This window comes from Delphinapterus leucas, chromosome 10, assembly GCF_059928025.1.
Source record: "Delphinapterus leucas isolate spDelLeu-1000000601 "Yukka" chromosome 10, BTC_Dleu_Yukka2, whole genome shotgun sequence".
Classification (NCBI taxonomy): Eukaryota; Metazoa; Chordata; class Mammalia; order Artiodactyla; family Monodontidae; genus Delphinapterus; species Delphinapterus leucas.
This window is the reverse complement of record NC_143138.1, coordinates 35857092-35876430: the sequence shown is the minus strand read 5'-3', so window position 1 is coordinate 35876430 and position 19339 is coordinate 35857092. Positions and strand designations below refer to the sequence as shown.

Here is a 19339-nt window from a genome sequence, read left to right as displayed (position 1 = left end):
CAGGAGCTTTCCGGAGGGTAGAAGGAAGAACGGAAATGCAAGTGAGGGAAGCTGTTTTGCTACCATTTCATAGTTGTTTGAATTTGTGAAAAATCCTGTATTTGCCTCAGTCTCCTCATTTGTAAAATGGGGTTAATGATAACACTACCTGTTGTGAGGATTAAAAGACATAAGATAGAAGAGACATTAAAAGAGCCTTGGGGGTATGGGCAGGACAGAAATACCAAGCACAGACCATGAAAAACAGCTGGAAATGAGAGCAAAGGGAACCAAACTGTAGGCTCCATGAATAGGATCTCTGTTCATGTTACACGCTGCAGTTTTCCAGGTGGCTGGGACAGAGCCTGGTCCATGGTAGGTGCTGGGTGAACATTAGTTGAAGGAATGAATGGAGAGTACAGGTGGCAATGGTGGAGAGCAGGGTGCCAACTCACCACCAGGGCGGGAAGGCTTCCAGGAGGGGGCAGGGGAGGGCCCAGGCCTAGAGGGCTGCTGGGAGTAGGCGTGTCTGCCTCAGAACTCATGAAACTCTGGGGGTTCAACAATACACCCCCGTAGTTCTGACCAGGTTATGAATGTGGTGTCAACAGTGGGATTTCCCTGCCAGGGTCCTCTCCCTTGACTTCTAAATCACTTCCTCCACCTGCCATCCCCCAACAGCTCATGGGCACAGTGACAGTGACAGGAGGGTTCACGCCCCTCCACACACGGTACCCCTTCTCTGCTCTTGATTCCTCAGGAATCCCTCCTGGGCTCCACCCTCTGCTCCAGCTGCTGTCCCACCTTGTTTCCAGACCTTTCACTCAGAAAGCTCACCACTTACCTTAGCCGCAGTAGACCAAAACTACACCTTAACCCCAGCCTTCCCTGCTTCTATCATCTATGAGCAACTCTGCGAAGCTGTGCCTGGTCAAGTTGTACTCTCTGAGCTTTCATCTCCTTCACAGCAAAGGGGGCCAAAAGCCCTGTGCCCCGGGGGGTGCTCCGAGCCGCTTGTCAAGAGGGCTTTGTGAGAAGGCCAAGTGCCACGGTAGTAAATAGAACTGTTACCTTGAGGCTGGAAGGGGCTAAAGCAAAACCAGATAAGTTTGAACCTGTGTGTGTGTGTGTGTGTGTGTGTGTGTGTGTGTGAGAGAGAGAGAGAGAGAGAGAGAGAGAGAGAGAGAGGAAAGTGGAAAGATGTTTTGGCAAAGGGATGGATGGTATCAAGTCATTACAGAACCCGTTGATATTTTAAACACATATGATCCTTTATAAATGCAGCCACACCCTCATGAAAAATGTGCTTCATTCCTGAAATCACAGAACTGTAAACTTTTCCCAGCAGACTGAAGATTTTAACCAATGTCCTGTGTGGTGTGGGAAGGGGACCCTGACACTGCTGTGGAAGAGGCCAATTTCTAAACCGTTGAGACCACAAAGTCTGACAAATCTTCCTGTTAAATGGATGCATATGGGCCCAGCTGAGCCTGTCCACTCTTCTTTCACGTCCTTTCCAGCCCACAGTGCCCAGCCCTTGAGCTCAGAAGGCCTGATCTCCGGGGTCCTTCCCTGGCCCACCTTCCTGAACACAGAGGCCCTTTCAGGGGACGCCAGACGTGCCACAACAGAGCAGGTGATTGTTAGCTGGTCATGGGGGCTGCATGGGTTTGAACCCAGGCTCACCATCTATGGAGATCTTCCCTAAGTCACCTTTCTGTGCCCGTTTCCTCGCCTATAAAATGGGGATGTAATACCCACCTCACAGGGCTATTGCAAGATCAAATGAGTCCATTCACATACTATTGAGCATAAAGCGTGTAGAACGGGGTCTGGCAGACTGGCAACATGAGCTGCTAGCCACGGTCCCCCCACTCCTCTCCCCTGTCCTCATTCCAACCTGTTAACTGTCACCTCCTCCAAGAAGCCCGCCCTGACCACATCTTACGTAGCCTGCCCCTTCTCCACCTCCCCACCTCTTTCATTTTCTTGTCCCTTCCAGACCACCCCAGTTCTCCCCTTGACTCTCAGGCTGTCCTCAGTCCTCCCAGACTGCCCCCCCATCTTGCCCCCAGCCCCTCTCCCCCCACCCTGCAATAGCACGCATCAGACTGGCTTGTCCATCTCATGTTTTATTGTAAAAATGTTAAAATAAATTACATTTGACATCATTGCCAGTATGTACATACAGTGTGTGTGATTCCAGGACAGCCAGCAACACCCCAGCCAAGTGGGGTCAGGAAAACTAAGACGAGCTCGTTAAAACATTTCACAGAAAAACAGAAGGCCGCTCCTTCCCACCCTGATGCTGGGCCATCATACCCCTGGGTTATAGGCTAAGTGGGGATGGGTGAGGTTCTGGCCCTCTTTGGTCCTGCAGCATTGGGGAGGGGGTTGAGAGGCAGAGAGGGTGTCTGGGTGGCACCTCCTGCCCAGCATCCAGTCGCCTGCGACCAATGCCCCTCCCCAACTCTGACACCATGACCTTGGCTGAGGTCACCGAGAAAGGCCCAACTGGGTTGGGGGATAGGAGGGTGAACATTGGACATCCCGATCCTTGGGACCCCACTCTTGCACCTTTTCTCCCCTCTGGCTCTGAAGCCAACGAGATAAAAAAGAAAACAGCAATTCATTTAAAAACTAACAAAACACAACATGCAGGGCAGAGTGGGCTGGCCCAAGGGTGCACCTCACGAAGAACCCAAGAACTCTGCCAGCCCCTCACCAGAAACAGTCCATCTGCAGTTTCACATTATCTTTTGCTCCTCCCATTGCAAATCCTTTCTTTCTTACACAGACAGACGGACAGAGACACACACACACCAAACAGCAGCTGGAGGGAGGAGGCTGATTCACATATTTGGACATTCCCCACTTGTGAGCCAAGAGTGATCTGGGGAGCGGTGAGGTCACGGGACGGAAGGGTGGAGGCAGGTTCAGCCGGAGCTGAGCCCACTCCTGCAGCTCCCCCGCTGCCAGCTCCAGGAGCCCCAGCCTCTCTTTCTGCCACCACTTCCTGGGAGGCAGAAGCCCACGCCTGCCATTGCTTGGCCAAAGGGTGTCTGGGACAGGCAACCGGACTCTGGGCTGCGCTCCATCCCAGTAAGTCCACACAAGGGCTGAGATGCTGGGCCACACTTGGGACTTGCTCTGAGTCCCCCGTAACGGGAGTGTTTCAGCACCTGCCTGTTAGCTCCCCTTCCCCAGATGGCCTCCTCCCTACTGAGGTCTGCAGTATGGGCGACAGCCAGGCGGACGAGGTGGGACTGGGGGACGGTTAAACACGTGCCCCAGGCGGGGCCCCACTACTGCTGAGGCGCTGAAGTGCCCAGCCCCCAACCCCACCAGGGTCTTACACCGCCCTCACCCTCTCTCTGGCTCAGTGCTGGGCGCACAGGAACTTGTTAATACTGGTGAACTCAAACGGCCAAGGCCCCCAACCTAAGAGAACCGTGAGACAGTCTTAACCGAATGACTGAGCAACGACCCACGCAGGTGCAGGCCTCCCCGGGATCAGTCCTTCCAGCCCACGCGTCCGTGAACCACCAGATCCCCCAACCATGCTCAGGACAGATGCCTCCCGCTGCCAGGGCGCCCGTTCCGCTGGTGAACAGAGGCCCGGTCCTGGGTGTCCCATGTCTGACCGGTAGCATCTAGCTGCAGGGGATGAAGGTGAGGAAGGCCCCTGGCCCCCTACTCCCAGTTCCAGGGCCACACCCCACCAGGGGCCAGGGTCCCAGCCACAGTAGGACACCCCAGGTTGAGGAGAAGAGAAGCCATGGAAGGTGGGGTGGGGAGCCGGCCCCACCTCACGTGCCTTTGGGGCAGTTTGCCTTGCTGTACTCGTTCATAAGCTGTTCGTAAGGCACGGAGAGCTCTGACTCAGTGCTGGTGAAGATGGACTCATCCGACGAGGGGAACTCGCCCAGGTTCAGGGGCACCTCGGCCGGGGCCCCCTCCTGGGGCCTCTCCTCCCCAGCCAGGTTGTCCTCCAGTGAGGACTTGGAGGTGTCCTCGTCCGAGAGGCCGGCCTCCTCGTTCACAAAGGTGATGCTGACGTTCTGGAAGATGAGCGGGTGGTAGTCCTGGGCGTCCCACGGCTCGCCCTCCTCGCTAATGCGGTCCAGCTGGTTAATGAGCACCTCAGAGGTCGGGGAGCCCTCCTCGGGGGGCCCCGCCCCGGCCTCCTCGCCGGGTGGCCGAGACACATGGCCTTTGCTCCTCAGCGTCTGGGACACCTCTTCCAGGCTGGGCACCCGGTTCTTGGAGTAGACCACCAAGGGGGTCAGGGAGGTGGGCAGGGCTGTCAGCCCACCCCCCTGGGGCCCCAGGCCCGGCCCTGGGGCCCGCTCCCCACCGCCGCCCGTCTTCATCGCCTTCTTCCCGATCTGCTTGATGAGATCATTGTAAGTCTCCTCCTTTTTCGACAGAAAACTGAAGATGTTGACGTCCTTGGACGCCGCACCCCCTGCCACCTGCAGGGCCTTCCTGGAGTGTGGGGAGCTCTCGAAGGACTCCTTCCGGCGCCGCCGCCGCTTCTTAATGGCCTTGTGCACCTCCACAAACATGCTCACCTTCCAGTTGACAAAGAGGGAGAGCCAGGCCAGCCCCAGGTAGATCCAGAGCTCCACGAAGTAGCGGTACAGGGCGTGGTAGTTGGCGCTGGGGTTCACACCTGAGGACGGGTCAGGAAGCCCAGAGGGTCAGGGAAGGGCCAGCGGGGACCCGGAAACACACAAAGGCCAAAAGCCGTGTCACCTGAAAGTGGACACAGCGCAAGAACACAGAACACCGATGCGGATGCACCAAGAAAGAAAGGAGGCCTGTGCTAGAAGCCGGACACCCCATCGTCCTGAGAACCCTGGCCTGGTCACTCATGTGCCTGTCCCAGACCCCTGCCTGAGCTTCCTCAACTATCAAAGGTCAGGAGAGTGTCTCCCTGGGGTGGGGGAGCTTCAAGGGGGAGGGGCTCTGGGGAGGCTGGTGATGGAGCCAGCACTCAGGTCAGGAGCTAAGCCATGAATGTCGGCCTTTCAATGATTCACCGACACTGACACTTGGCTGCTTTGTGTACTTTTTGGGTGTACGTGTTACAGTTCCGTTAAAACCTGGATAGAAATTAAGTAACAGGGCAGCTGGCATCCTCCTGCTGGGGATGGACTCACTAAGTTAATATAAGTGAGGCTGACAGTTGGGCCTGGGATGTCCAAGAGCACGGGTCCTAGCAGGAAATATCCTGGACGGCCTTGATTCTCCTTCTGGTGACGTCTGGCCTGCCTCCTGACTTCCTGTATCTACCCTCGTCCTACTGGTTCCTCCTATGGCCTGGAGGGCTCTGCCCTCTCCACACCCCCACTTCCGTGGCCAGGCTCCAGACACCTGCTCCAGGGAGCCCTCCCAGGTCACCCTGCACAGCTCTGGTCACTCCCCTACCCTCCAGGATCACGGAGATTTCACATTACACTTCCAGGCATGTTGATCCATATTATTACGTATCCTGTGTCCCCCTTCCTGCCCTGAGACTGGGAGAAACTTGGAAAAGGAACTGGAGGAAGGGGGCCACTTCCGGAGTGGGGCTCCCTTAGAGCAAGGGCTATAACCCCCTCATCAGACTGGAGGGAGTCTGAAGGCAGGGCTGTCTCCCTTGCAGCCAGGAGGTGCTGTCAATCTTGCTCAGGACTCCGGTCCTAAGGCTATGATGACAACCGGGGCACACTAATATAACCGGGCCCTATCCACTGCACTCATGAATAGCAACTCATTTGATTGTCCAAAACCCTGTGAGGTATATGCACCGTTACTTTTTTTTTTTAAACCAATTTTACAGATGGGGAAACTGAGGCAGTGGTTTGGTGTCTTGCTGGAGCTGAGAAAGTATGATTAAACACCCTTCTGTGCTTCCCTGATACGAAGGGTCCTCCTTAGCCTGCTCTGGGCCCCAACAGCTAGACAATGGCAGGGTTGTGCCTCCGTCTAAATTTATCTCTCAAGACAGCAGGCTCAGATCTGCCAGGGTCAGTGGAGTGTTCAGGCCTCTCTTTCCTGCTTCTCCCACCCACTCAGCCGCCCCCTCCCAGCATTCCGAGTCTCCCCTTACAATGGGGCAGGAGGGTAGTGACCTGTCCCTGGCCCTAGGAAGGGGGAGGGGAGAGATCGGAGGTCCTGGAGCAGAGGTGAAGGTCAGCTGGGCAGGGCAGCAGGCACTGAGGGAGCAGCCACTGGGCCAGTGCAGCCAAATGGGGTGTCAGGAAGATTAAGAACCAAGATGCTGTGCAGGCCACAGGCACAAGGACATGAGTGGCTGGAGCTGACAGACAAAGGGGCCAAAGAATCTTATCGCCCGTGTGGATTAAGTAGGGGAGGAGTGGGAGGGAGGGAGGGTCCGGGCCCCGAGGGAGCAGGGCAGCTTGGGGGAAGGCCTCTCTGGTCTTTAAGCTGCCAGTGGCAAGAGCAAAGTTTCTGGTCTCTGAGCCAAGCGTCCTGCACAGCCCCCTCAGCGCCTGGGAATGATGGGAGGAGGCAGCTGTGACGTGGACCCTGTAGGCAGAAGGCTCTACCTCCAGCCCCCAGTGCACCTAAGCACCTAAGCTCAGGAGATGGGGGAGAAGAGAGGAAGAGACCAGACGCCAAACACGAACAGAGAAGAAGGAGGGAAAATCCACGTTCCAAGAAAGAGAAATAGAAAACGTCTGCAATTATTCTGTGCCTTGGTTTCCTCTTGCAACTGGCAGGGTCCCACTGGGTGGAGGCCCAGGACACTGGACGCCTACCAGGGCCCCCGGTAAAGGCCAGCTGCATTGAAATTGGAGGAGAAGCAGAGAAAGACAGGGTGGGGAGGCAGAGGAAAGGGGCAGGACTCACCGGCCACGAAGTCGCCGAAACCGATGGTGGAGATGGTGATGAAGGAGTAGTAGAGGCCCTCGATGTAGTTCCACTCCTCTGTCACCATGAACACGAAGGGTGGGATCACCAGGTGGACCAGCACGCCCCACAGGATGAAGATGGCCGTGCACGTGATCTGCGCCTTGCGCTGAGGGGAAAGGGTGGGGAGACCAAGTCAGACGGTGGTGGAGACCGGGGGGAGCCCAGCAGAGCACCCAGAGGGCCGAGGAGGCAGCCAGAGGTGAGGCCGGTTGGGCGCCAGGCCTGGGAGGCTCACTGCCCAGGGGAGGGGGCTGGTGGTGATGCTCCCAGCCTCACCCAGGAGGGCAGCGGGCTCTGAAACTGCTCCCCTGCCACCTGTCCTGACACTTCTGTCCAATTCTTAGATCCTTCCCACCCCCTCATCACCTGCCAGGGTCCCCCCATCTCTGCCCAGGACCTAGGGGTGGGGACATACCAGGCTCACGCCTCTCTTGGTGAGGAACTGGCCCAGCCTCTTGGCACGTCCCCCGAAGAACTTGCCCAGGGCACTGATCCATGTCAGACAGAGCGGCACCCCAAAGAGACCATAGAAGACACAGAAGAGGCGCCCGGCGGGGGTCTTGGGGGCCACGTTGCCATAGCCTGAGGAAAAAGAAGAGTGAGGCCAACAGAGCCACGGCGGGGGTGATGGGCCCAGACTCGGAGTGGCACCTGCCTCGGCCGCCCCCGCCACACACCCAGCCCGAGGAAAGCCCATTCCCTAAGACCACGTGACACTGATTAATATCAATGCTTCAGAAATGAAATTTCCCTTGACCATGCTACGATCAGGATCATTTATAGCAATTATAACGGTATGTCTCCTCCGTCAGACTGGGAGCTCTCTGAAGGCGGGCTAAGCCTCCACCATTAGCAAGTCCTCCACGAGTCCGTATGGCACCCTTGAGCAAGTTACAAGGTACCAGTTAGTAGTTTCTCTGGGTAGACACCCCAGAAGCACTGTGGTAGATGGTCTCCAAAGACGGTGATTCTTAATTCCGTCCCTTCTTATGCTCACATCCAGCTGGCCTCTGATTCCCCTCCCTCTGAATCTGGGCTTTAGTGACCTGTTCATGGAATGTGGCAGAAGGGACGCTGAGTCAGTTAAGTCCTTATCAGAAGCCTTGTTGCTTCTCCCCTTGATCTCCTGAAATGCTCGCTTTGGGGAGTCTCCCTCTTGAAACCCAGCTGCCATACTGTGAGATGCTCAATCACGCCCAGCTAAGCTCCCCAGCAACAGCCAGCACCAACTACCAAACATGCGCTAGAAGAAGCCATCTTGGACTTCCAGCCAACTGGGCTTTTTTTTGGATGACCACGGCCCCAGCCACTCCAACTACCGCGGCATCAGAGACCTCAAGCAAGAACCAACCAGCCAAACCCCATCAACTCACAGAATGGCCAACAATAATACTAAATTGTGTTTTAAGCCACTGACTTCTGAGGTGGTCGGTGATACAGTCATAGATGACCAGAACAGACACCCAGACTGGCGAATAAGCACGGGGTCCATTTGTGCAGTGAGCAACCTGCTCGAACTCTGGCTGTCAAGCTGTGTTGTTTCTACTCCAAAGCCCAGGTCAGGACTTCTAGAAAACAGTCTCCTAAGCATGGCCAGTCCCCAAGGACTTACTAAATCTCCAGGGACGTGTCAGAAGGACAGAGTGCAGCTGGCCTGATCTTAACCTCGACAAGGCCATGTGACCAGAGCTGGACTCTTACAAGATTCTGGGGAGCTCGGACGTGGAAGTAGGTATCCTGAAGGTCCCAGAAGACTTACCGATGGTGGTAATGACCGTGGCTGCAAAAATCATTGCGTTGGGCCAGTTCCAGTTGTTGAAGGTCTGGTTCCCTGTGATGGCCACACCCTGTCCTGCAGCGTCAGATACTATCTAAAAAGAGAGACACAATGAAGGTCAGAGAAGAGGTCAGCACTTTATAAACTTCCTTATAAGCATTCTTATTTAATCATCACAATAACAAAGTGACAGTTACTGTCTCCAATTTATAGGTGGTGAAACATTTTATAGAAGATCAGAGAGGTTAAGTGATTTGCCCAAGGTCACACAGCTGGTAAGAATATGAACCCTGGCAATCCGGCTCCAAAGTGCCTTCTCTCACTGAGCCAGTGCTTCTCAAACTTACTAGAATCACCTGGAGGACTTCTTAAGTACAGCCTGCTGGGCCCCACCTCCAGAGGTTGATTCAGTAGGTCTGGGAGGGAGTCAGAGAATGTGCATTTCTAACAAGGTTCCAGGTGATGCTGATGTTGTGGTCCCGGGACCACAGTTTGAGAACCGCAGCAGACTCTTCTGCCTCTGAAAGAAGGCAGATGTGATGCAGACAAACAGGAGGACCTCCGGAAAAGCATTCTACTACAGGGTTGGCCTGGGAGGGACCGCCCCCCACACCCGACATGCCTTTCACCCCCACTGTCAGGACACCTGCTAAGGTCAGCTCGGTAAGCTCTTGGGTCTGTCCTCCGAGGGCGGACATATCAGCTGGCCTCCTTTCTCCCATGCCTGGGACTGTCCTCTCCCCGCTACAAGCTCCCCCTTCCCTCCCTTCCCTGGATCCCTTTCTCTCTGCCCTGGGCTGAGCAACTTCAAGGTTTGGGCCAGGACAGGTCATCAGAAGGTGGTGTGTACTTTTCAGGGTGACAAATTCATGCTACGAGTCCCCACGGAGCTCCCGGCAACTATGGGTAGCAGCAGGTGAGAGGTCACCTGGGGAAGTACACTGGGAGGCACCCAGAGAGGCCTTCCTTAACTGTTCCAGGAACACAGGCAGCTGCCAAACCTGCTCACCGCCCAGGCCCTGCCTGTACCCCATCCTCCTGAGCTACCTCCCTTCACCCACACCCACCACTGGCAGGACCCGGACCTCAGAAGGTGGCTCCCGAGGAGGGGCCAGGATCCACTCTCAATTTGGGGTCCTGCCCCTGCCCCCTAGGAGAGCCCCAGGATGGACCAGCTAAGAAACCAGAAACTCAGCCAAATTGCCTCTAAAAATCAAGCCTAGGACCGAGAAAAGACAGAGGAGTGAAGGATGGAAGCAGGAGGGGGATGGAAAAACCGGAGTTCTCCCTGCGGCACGACTGAAGTTTGGTGAGAAAAGAGGGAAGGGTGGGTTGTCCTGAAGGAATGTGCAGTTTGCAGCGGCAGGCCTGTGTAAACGGATCTGCAGACTTTGTAAGGAATTTTCCATGATGACGTGCTCATTTGACAGGCCGTCAAACCACAGGGCTCACCGCCCTGCCTCCCCCTGCTATTTCCTGAGCATCTCTCTGCAAAGCGGGAAGTGGGGACGGCTGCCTTCACCTGCCCTCAGAGAGCGGCCGCCAAGCCGGCCAGGCCACTTCCACGCAAAAGCACCAGGACGTTCAGATACGAAGAGGCCAACGGGTCTATCCTGTTGGAGGTGCACCCAAAAGGTTTTCTAAACCATGAAATCCACGTTCGAAACAGGAGAATGAAAAGTCCCAGGGCCCTGGATGTTAATGTTAAACAGATGGCAGGGAAAGCAGAACTACGGGCTCCCTTTGGCCACAGCCTTTGTTATCTCAGATATCCATCTTCGGGCGGGCGGGGGGCATGGGGGGGTTAGTGCAGCATTGTCAGGAAGCACAGCCCAAGACGGATGACAACTGACCAGGAAATCATGGGCCTGGGGCACCACCCCTGGTCATCCCCATGGAATCCCGGAGGAACAGGAAAGATGTCAGAAGACAAGCTGCCCCCCGCCACCCTACCCCCGCCTTCTCATACGAACAAAAAGGGTAGATTCTAGAAACTCAAACCTGAACTCTTGCTGACTCTTCTTTGGAGACAGCAGCACGTTTGGCATATTCAAAGAGGAAGTGGTGGGCACTGGAAGCTACTAGCACAGGTTCACCAGAGCAAGTCATGCTCAGCTAAGTGCATCTCCCACTCCAAAGAGTCTGCAAAGCCTTGAAGTTCAGTGGAATGCAGTCAGTCTGGATAGCAGCAAGGCAACTGAACAGATGGGCTTAAAGATATTCACGTGGACAAGACAGAGAAATGTAGGGAGGAACCGGGGTTAATCCGGGTCCACGTAAAGGCAGATAAACAACCCCAAGAAGTACTGATAATTATCTGCCTGGCCTGAGGTCTCCATTAAGCCAAAGGCCAGGCCTCTTCAGTCCCTTAATCTACAACACAGTAAGGACGAAGATGGCTGACCAGTTTAATCTGCAAAGGATGCAAAACTGGGACAAGGCTGGGATGGGAAGATAGCTAACACACTGCAATGGCAGTTTGGGACTCAAAATCATCTGGACTGGAAAAATGGGCCCGAACTAACAAGATATGGCTGTCTTTTAAATTTTTCATGTCTTACACTTTGGGTTAGAAGGCACTGACCCATACAGGGTTGAAAGGGAAAGTCCTTGGGTTTCAGCTGACCACAAACCAACAAACACTGGTATGGCTGCCAAAAAAAAGCAAATACAATCTCGGGCAGTGTCAATACCTTATCTCTTCAGGGCTGGGAGGCAACGAGCCCACTGTCCTCTGTAGGTGAGGCCACATGGGGGGCACTCTGCTCCATTCTTGGGTGTCGGACTTCATGATATGTTAACCAGTGGGCCAAGGTGCCAGAGGGAACGGGGGTGGCTGTTTTGGATAACGAGCTACCTCAGAATGGATTGCCCTTGGCAGTCCTCCATTTGCGATCATGGAAAGTGTTTAGACCCAGGGAGACCAGCACACATCAGCGATGGTGAAGGTGTGACTGGAACAGGGGTTCTCAACTGGGGTGGTAGCACCCTCTGGAAGTGTTTGGAAATGCTGCTTGAGTATGTGCCTTGTATGTGCCGGGCACTGGTCCGGGCACCAGGGGGAGAGCAGTGAAGGGACGAAATCCCTGTCTTCCCCACACATCTACTCTAGTGGATGCTGGGGGTGCTCCTGACATGAGGCGAGCAGGGACCAGAGAGGTGAGATGCCCTGCCACCCACAGGACAGCCCCACACGCCACGTCCACGCTGCCCCCACTGAGATAACACTGGATGGATTGCCAAAGGTGATCTGCGACTTGGGAATCGCTTAGTAAAGGCTAAGGAGACAACAAACGTAAGAGCTGGCAAAACAGGGTAACTGAAGAGGGCATTATGGTTGGGAGCTTTGCAGTAGAAAAGCTGGCTTCCTGCTCTTCACCCCACCAAGGATGTGTCCTTTGGGGCACAGCCCTCAGACCCAGCCTCTGCCCTGGGTTATCAGGGAGCCACAGCCCCACGTGCTGTCCCCCTGACCTCCATTATCTCTCCATGGTCACCCAGAGGGGGGGCAGACAAAGGGGACATTCTGAAGGGCCCTAAGTCCCCCAGGGCCAGAAGCACCACTCACCCTGACAACAGGCCAGTGGCGGTAGTTATGTCCACTGGTCAGGTCAGGAGACTGTGGCTGAGAGGTTAACTGGCAGAACTGGGCCAGGTTCTAGACTGTCTCTTGCAAGTCAGCCGGGCTCCCCACCTCTCTCCCTTCGCTGCTCTCCCTGTCCCTGGACGCCCCCAGCACCCCTGTTGTTGCCTTCTCTCTGCCCACGGGTCCCAAGCAGCTGGCCTGGGAATCAGCCTGGCTCCATCCCAATGCTGGGGAGACAGGCAGGATTTTAGTGCTGCTGTGCAGACTCCTCTTGTTGGGGCTTTTCTATATGTTCCCTAACGGGCTCTTCCTGCGATTCTGCCAGGCATCACTTGACAGAGGAGGAAAGCTAGGCTTGGGGAGCAGAGGTCCGCATGTGAACTTGGGCTGCCTGCTCCCTGCTCCCACCCCGTGTTGCTGTGGCTTCAGTCGGAACACCTCACTGGTTACGGTCAGGGTCCCACTGGCCGGTGGAGAGGTCCCCCAGAAGAGAGGGGCTTGACCCAGGACTGAGGCCATCCCTGGGTGAGGGGGAGCCACTGGACACAGCATCCCGTCCCCCGGGGTTAGGGAAACAGCTTTCTCAGGAGACGGCCCCTGTTCAGTCACAGGATTCTTTAACTTGGCCTCCAAATTCACACAAGACAATATCTTCATTTTCCACATATCCCTAAAGAGTGATGGGAGAGGGGGATGCCGCACACAGCCCAGGCCCGGCTCTGGTTTGAGGATGGAATAGAGCTCTCCTCCCCGCCTGTCACCCTCATAATAAAGCGGCTGTGATTTACTGAGAGGTGACTATGCACCAAATGCGCTGAGCACTTTAGGTGCCTTCAGCTCATCTTTAAGGAGGAAAGAATCCTGCTGGGAAGACACCATCATCTTTTCCATTTTGCAAACGAGGACTTAAGTCTGAGAAGTTAAGAAAGTAGCCTAAGGTCGGGATGCTAAAAGCAAGGAAGCCAGGAGTAGAGCCTGCCTCATCTGGGCCCTGGCTGCTGGTACCCCACCCCTGTCCCACACAGGCCACAGGAAGGAGGCCAGTGCATACCTCCACCCCTTCGCACCACCTGGAAAAACAGTGCCCTAAAACCAGCCCATCCACTCAGACCTGAGCCCTCCGGGAGGAGACATTCCCGCCCCTGCCTGTGGCTCAGGCAACATGCTGCCCCAGACACCACCCTCCCAGAATCTCGCTGTCCATGCAATCTGCATTCCCCACGGCGCCTCATCCCCCAGGGGTCCGGGGTTTCCTGTGCAGAGGCAGTGCCAGGCCTCCCCATCCTGGAGATTCATTCTGCAGAGTTGCAGGGAGGGCACATCCCGTACCTGGTGCCCACCTGCAGACACGGGCAGCGGGGCTGAGGTCGGGCCTTTGCCTTCATCAGGCCAGTGGGGAAAACAAGTCCAGGTGGCAGCCTGCCTGCGGACAGCAGCTAGGGGCACCCACAGGGCCACCGCCCTGCCTGCCTCCAGCTCCCGCGGCAGACCTCACGCTCAGGTCACAGGGGCCCCTTCCTGCCATGTAGGATCGGCCTCCAGGATGCCCTGGATGCCAGCCTCCACCGGATCCGCGCTGCGTCAAGGTACACAAGCGGACGCCCCTCACCATCCTTGGCTGCATCCATCCCTAATTCATTCCGCCTCCGTTCACTTGGTCCCTCCGGCCTGGAAGGGGAATGAGACCAATGTCATGTGTGCACGGTGCTTGGCGGAGTAGGAAGAGCCTTTAATGTCCCTCTCACCTGGCCCTCCCAGCCACCTTGGGAGGTGGGCAGGGCATGGTGGATTCCTCCTCCTTTCATAGATGATAGCTCCTATTTGAATAGTAGCTGATATCTGAGCACCTATTTTATGACAGGCACAATCACAGCACTTTAAATCACTCGGCTTGTTGAGTTTTTACAACCTTGTAATGTAGGTACTCTCACCTCCATTTACAGCTGAGGAAAATGAGGCACAGAGGCTAAGTAAGTAACTTGCTAGGCAGCGGTGGAGCCGGAGTGTGAACCCAGGCAGTCTGGCTCGTAACCCCTGTGCTGTCCACAGCTGGGGAGAGGGGACAGGGGGTGCAGGGTGGGCTTCTCAGCTACAGAAGTGAAGCCGGGTCTCTAGAACTAGAGACTAGGTCTAGGTCTCTAGGTCTCTAGACTAGCCGGGTTCTAGTCTCTAGAACACAACCAGGCAAACGCAAGGGAAACGTCCATGGGAATGCAAAGATCACCCCCCAGAAGGTAAGCTCCATGAGGGCAGGACTTTCATCTGCGGTACCCCCAGAGCCGAGGACACTGCCTGGCACATAGTAGGTGCTCAACAAACATTTGTTAAAGAAGTGAGTAAACGAACTTGAATGAATGAGGATATCTTCTCTGACCTCGACTGACTCACCCTCTCATGTCCTTCCTTCAACACCTTCCTAGCATTATTCTGCAGGTGGATTTAATAAATTCATCAGCAACAAGGGGCAGGGCTTTATCCAGCAAGAGGGCGGGAAGCACAGTCAGACCCCGGTAAGAGTGTGGCTGGTGGGGTCAGGGGGTGAATGCAGGGCATCCAACGTGTCGGGGGGGAGGGAAGGGTGGGGTCAGCAGGCTGCAAGAACAGAGGGCAGGGGGGCTGAAGGTCCTGGGGGTCGGGGGCTGGGAAGGGGTGAGGTGAGGGAGGCAAACAAAAGCCCCCTCGTCCAAGAAGGCAGAGCGGGTGGCAGTGGGGCTGGGAGAGTCCCTGGGGTGACTGGAGGGACTGTCCTTCCTGCAGGAAGGGGAGGCTTGCCCCCTCCAGAAACTCTCCTAGGGGGCTGTGGACGTGTGGAGAACAGGGAAAGGAATATAAAGGGGGGCGACAGGCCTCTCTCTCGAACCAGACCTGGCCCTCTCCTGGGAGAAGATCATGGAAATGTGGGGCTGACCTGGGTGTGACTTGGGCGGGGGGCGGTCCTCTCTCAATTGCTGGCACCAAGTCTCTGGGTAAATAACAGCCTATCAGCCTTAGTTCCTCCATCTGCCAAAAAGAGCACCTACCCCAAACATGAAAAGCACCTAGGACACTGGAAGTGCTGAATGAACGTACCTGCAGTCAGTGTCATGAGGAAACCAGACCCAGTGGTGACCCGACACCCCGGGGGGAAGACCGCTTGTCCCCAAAGGTAAATCAAAGGTCGAGGGGTTTACTTCTCTGCACCTGCAGGACAAGCCTGGGTGAGAACAGGGACACCGAAACTAGCAGGTAGGTGCTCCTGGGCCCCCGGACAGCGAGTCGGGGGACCTGGGGGTCGGGGTGTGTGTTAAGGCTCCCCCTGAGTTGGCAGAGGCACACCCAGGATGTGCCACCCCATCCGTCAGAAGGCCCATCTCTCCGGACCTCTGCCCGCCAGAGGCTCCCCGCCACCCTGGCCGGTTTCCCGCACAGCCAAGCAAGGCAGGCCGGCTGCGGAGGGAGCAAGGCCACACGCTGGTCCTCACGCTGCGTTCCCCAGGTGAGGCCGAGGCCAGGCGTGGTGGCTTCTCTGAACCCCAGTCCTGAAGCCCCCGCCAAGCTGCCCCCAGCTTCACAAGGCAGCCGAATGCCCATCCGCCCCCTGCTCTGGGCTGGGCTCTTCCTTCCTGTGTGTCCACACCTGTCTGCACGTCCATCTGTTATCTAACAAAGAGCCTCCTCAGGGTAGGGGGCCGAGGGAGTTGGGGGCGCTTCTGAACAGAACAGACGGAAGTGGAGATTAGTAAACCTAACGCAGGCACTTTTCAGGCAAATATATTAAGAGTTTGGGCTCGTTCAGAACAATGTTTTTGACCTTTAACACCACGAACTGATGAACAGATAAAGGGGGCAGGGGAGGGCCCCAGATCCCATGTCCTGGGGCTCCCGCCGCAGTGTAAGGAGGGGGAATGGGCAGGCAGGGGGCTGGGGGTAGAGCTCACTCGTCCAGCTATTTGGCCAGCCCTCCCTCTGACCGTCTTTCGGGGACTGTTGGCAGACCCAAAGTACCTTGGCAAGAAGGTGAGCACCTGTTACCTCTCTTATTCCCAAGACGAATTAGAGGACTGAAGACTATTATCAAAGCCCTCAATTACCTTCACTCCTCTCACTCTCCCTCTCTCGTGCTGACTCAGCTTCTCAAACCTTCCTAAAGCGGGGGCGGGGGAGGGGCATCGGAATTGTTTCCAGATGCTAAACTGAGGCTCAGAGACCTTGGATACCACCCGGTCCCTGAGGCAGCCGCTCTCATTCCCAGCTGCCCAATGGAACCACCTGGGAGTTTAAATAAATACCATGCCTGGGCCTCGCTCGCAGCTACTCTGTGCAGTGGACCTGGGCGCCGAGTGGCTAACAAGCTCCACAGGTGATTCATCCCCTCACCGCTGCCTAAGAGGGGGTGATGGGTGTGGGTGCCGGGCTCAGCCTTCCAGCTCCCCATCCAGGAGGGAGGATGCGCGGGCAGGGAGAAGGCATCCTCGGTATTCCTCCCGCCCTCTCCCTGCAGCCCAGGTGACCAGGTGTGGCTCGGAGGGCGGGCCCTGTTTATGAGTGGGGCACTGGCGAGGGCCCAGTGGTGCCACCCTGACACCTACACCAGCTGCAGGCCTGGCTCACCCGGGCCCTGTCTCTCCCAGGAGGGGAGCAGGTGGCTGCGGGTCAGGTGCAGCAGGGCCGCACCTCATCTCAGTTACGACCAGACCTGGGCTCTTGTAATGTGGACTTGGCAGACTTCTGGTTTGCTTATCTGCATTTTCAATTTTGCTCCAATGCCTACCCGGATATTTATAATGTTTTTAGCTGAACGAAGGAAAGAAAACTTGTTGGAGCCTCGGTTGGTACACTAGGAAGTCAATGTACAGCCAGGAAGACCCCGGTGCGGCTCACGTTGCTTACCGAGACCCTCCAGGAACCCTTGACTTCCGCCAACGTGACTTCTCTGTAAAATGAGGAGGTTGGCCTATGACTACAGGGGTCCCCCTGTCTGGGGACAATTCACATTTTCCTCTGCCTAGAACCACGACTTCAGGGCCCAGTTCAGCACCTCCCAAGCTCCAGGAAAATCCACAGCACATTCGAGAAAATACATTTTCATTCTCAGGACTCAGCTCACTGGTCACCAGCTCCAGCTCTTCCTGAGCCCCCGGCAAGCCGGGCTGCCCGAGTCAGAAGCGAGCCCTATTCCTCATTCCTCCCAGATCCCACTGCAGGATGAGGAAGGCGCCTCACTTCGCCTTGGTCCCTAAAGTAACCTGCCTGGTGCTGGCCAGGCTGCCCTCCCTCAGCCCAGGGAGGAAGCAGCCAGCCAGAGGACGTGCCTGGTGTACAAAATACAATCCCCCCAACCCCAGAAACCCACACACCCTCATCAGGCAAGGTGGAAAGTGTATCCCACCCTCACCCTCAACGCACGCTCGAGGGGTCCCTACAGTACTGCTTCTTAACTTGGTTGCACGTGGAGATCACCCAGGGGGAGCCTGGGGAAATACTCATGCCTGGGTCCTACCCGCAGCGATTCAGACAGAAATGGCCTGGGGTGTGGACTGGGAACTAGGATGCTTAAAAGCTGCCCCAGGTGACTCTAACATTACGTACAGCCGATTTCAAAACCACTGCCCCAGACCCGAACTACCTTCACTCCTTGTTAGGGGGAAGGCCTAGTCCAGCCCCACCCCAGGGGTCAGCACAGCAGCCATGGATGGATGACTGTCCTCCCATCCACCCTTGGGCTTCCCCTCCTGGGCCATCTCTCAGCAGCCTTTGCAGAGCTCAGAGGTGCTGCAAGGTCTCACGCTCACGGGGAAAGCCCGTGCCAGAGGTGAGCGCGTTTTCAGCAGAAACCTCTGGGTTTCCGACTTTCTCAGGCCCGGGAGCCCTGCTTGCACTCAGGAGGGACAATGAAAACAAGGCAGGTGACCCTGCCCCCATTGTTCTCAGGCTGGGACGGTAACACTCCCCCCTCCCCCGGGGCAGCTGGGCGCCCCTCCCATGAGAGCTGAGGCCAGGGCAGAGCAGTGCAGGGACTGGCTGCCCCCGCGGGTGGGCTGCGGGGGTTTGGCTAAAACAAACAGACAAGGGCTGGTGGGGCCTGAGCTCAGGATGGGACGTCAGCAAGTGTTCTCAGGCACCTGGAGGGCTGAGCTGATGAGTGAGACTGGAAATCCCTGTGTGTGCAGACCCAGGGGACCTCAAGGACCCAGTCCCGGTTCCACAGTCCTGCTGCCTGAGAGCCGGCCCTGGGGAGTAGGAAAGAGCCCCCTCCCACCCAAACACACACACCAGATAACCCCCTGGAGCCATGTTCTGAAACTCCACCCCCTGCCTCATGTTCTGAAGCGCTTGGGGCAGGGGGAACGTGCAGTGAGGCTTAAATGACAAGAGGGGCACCTTTCATCCACCTGCAGCTTCCCTACCCCCAATTCACAACCACTGCCCTGCTCTGGGTGGCTGTGGCCCGACCCATGGCCTTGTGCTAGTATCTCTTCCCTCTCTGGAACGCTTGGCCTGGATTCATGACCTGGCCCCTCCTCTGCCCCCAGAATCCAGATCCTGGGAGTATCTGACATCTTTCTACTTTGACTGATGCCAACAGACATCTTCCTACTAGTGGGTCAACAACTCGAGGGCAGGAAATTACTCAGCCAGGACACCTCAAACATGCCAGGTGTGCAGATTACCCCCGTCCTTCCCCATAGGGGTATGGGTCACTAGGGAGAGACAGATCCATGCAGAGGATTCGGCTCCTGGCTTGTCCTTTCCAGGCAAGCCGGCAAACCTCTCTGGGTCCTGTTCAACTCCTCTGTAACAAGGCTGAGGAGGGCAAAGCCAGCATCTCCCTCCTCCTGGCCAAAACCCCATTCATCAGGCACTTTTCATACCTACCACTCCTCTGGCCCTAGTTTCATCTGAGACTCAAGACCCTGTGGGCAAGGCAAGCAAAATGGATATTGTTATTCCCATTTTGTAACTGAGGAAACTGATCAGAGAGGGCTAGTGACACAGAAGAGCTCACACAGCAAGCTGATGACAAAGCACAGAGAAGAACCAGCCGGAAGCCCTCTGACTCTCAGTTGAGGGCCCTTTGCACCAAACAAGCAAGC

General features: G+C 56.2%; 1 protein-coding gene across 5 annotated transcripts in view; it reads right to left on the bottom strand.

The window, feature by feature from the left end:
- Window positions 1-2095: 2095 nt before the first annotated feature.
- Window positions 2096-19339, bottom strand: part of KCNK5 (potassium two pore domain channel subfamily K member 5) — a 36559-nt gene continuing 19315 nt past the window's right edge. For 3 of the 5 annotated variants that reach the window (XM_022581817.3, XM_089918792.1, XM_089918791.1), the window contains 4 exons: window positions 8663-8774; window positions 7319-7485; window positions 6841-7009; window positions 2096-4654 (listed from right to left, as the gene is read on the bottom strand). In XM_022581817.3, coding sequence (XP_022437525.1) covers window positions 3789-4654; window positions 6841-7009; window positions 7319-7485; window positions 8663-8774 — 1314 coding nt within the window. In that variant the 3' untranslated portion in view covers window positions 2096-3788. The other 2 variants (XM_089918793.1, XM_089918795.1) reach the window with 2 other exon arrangements.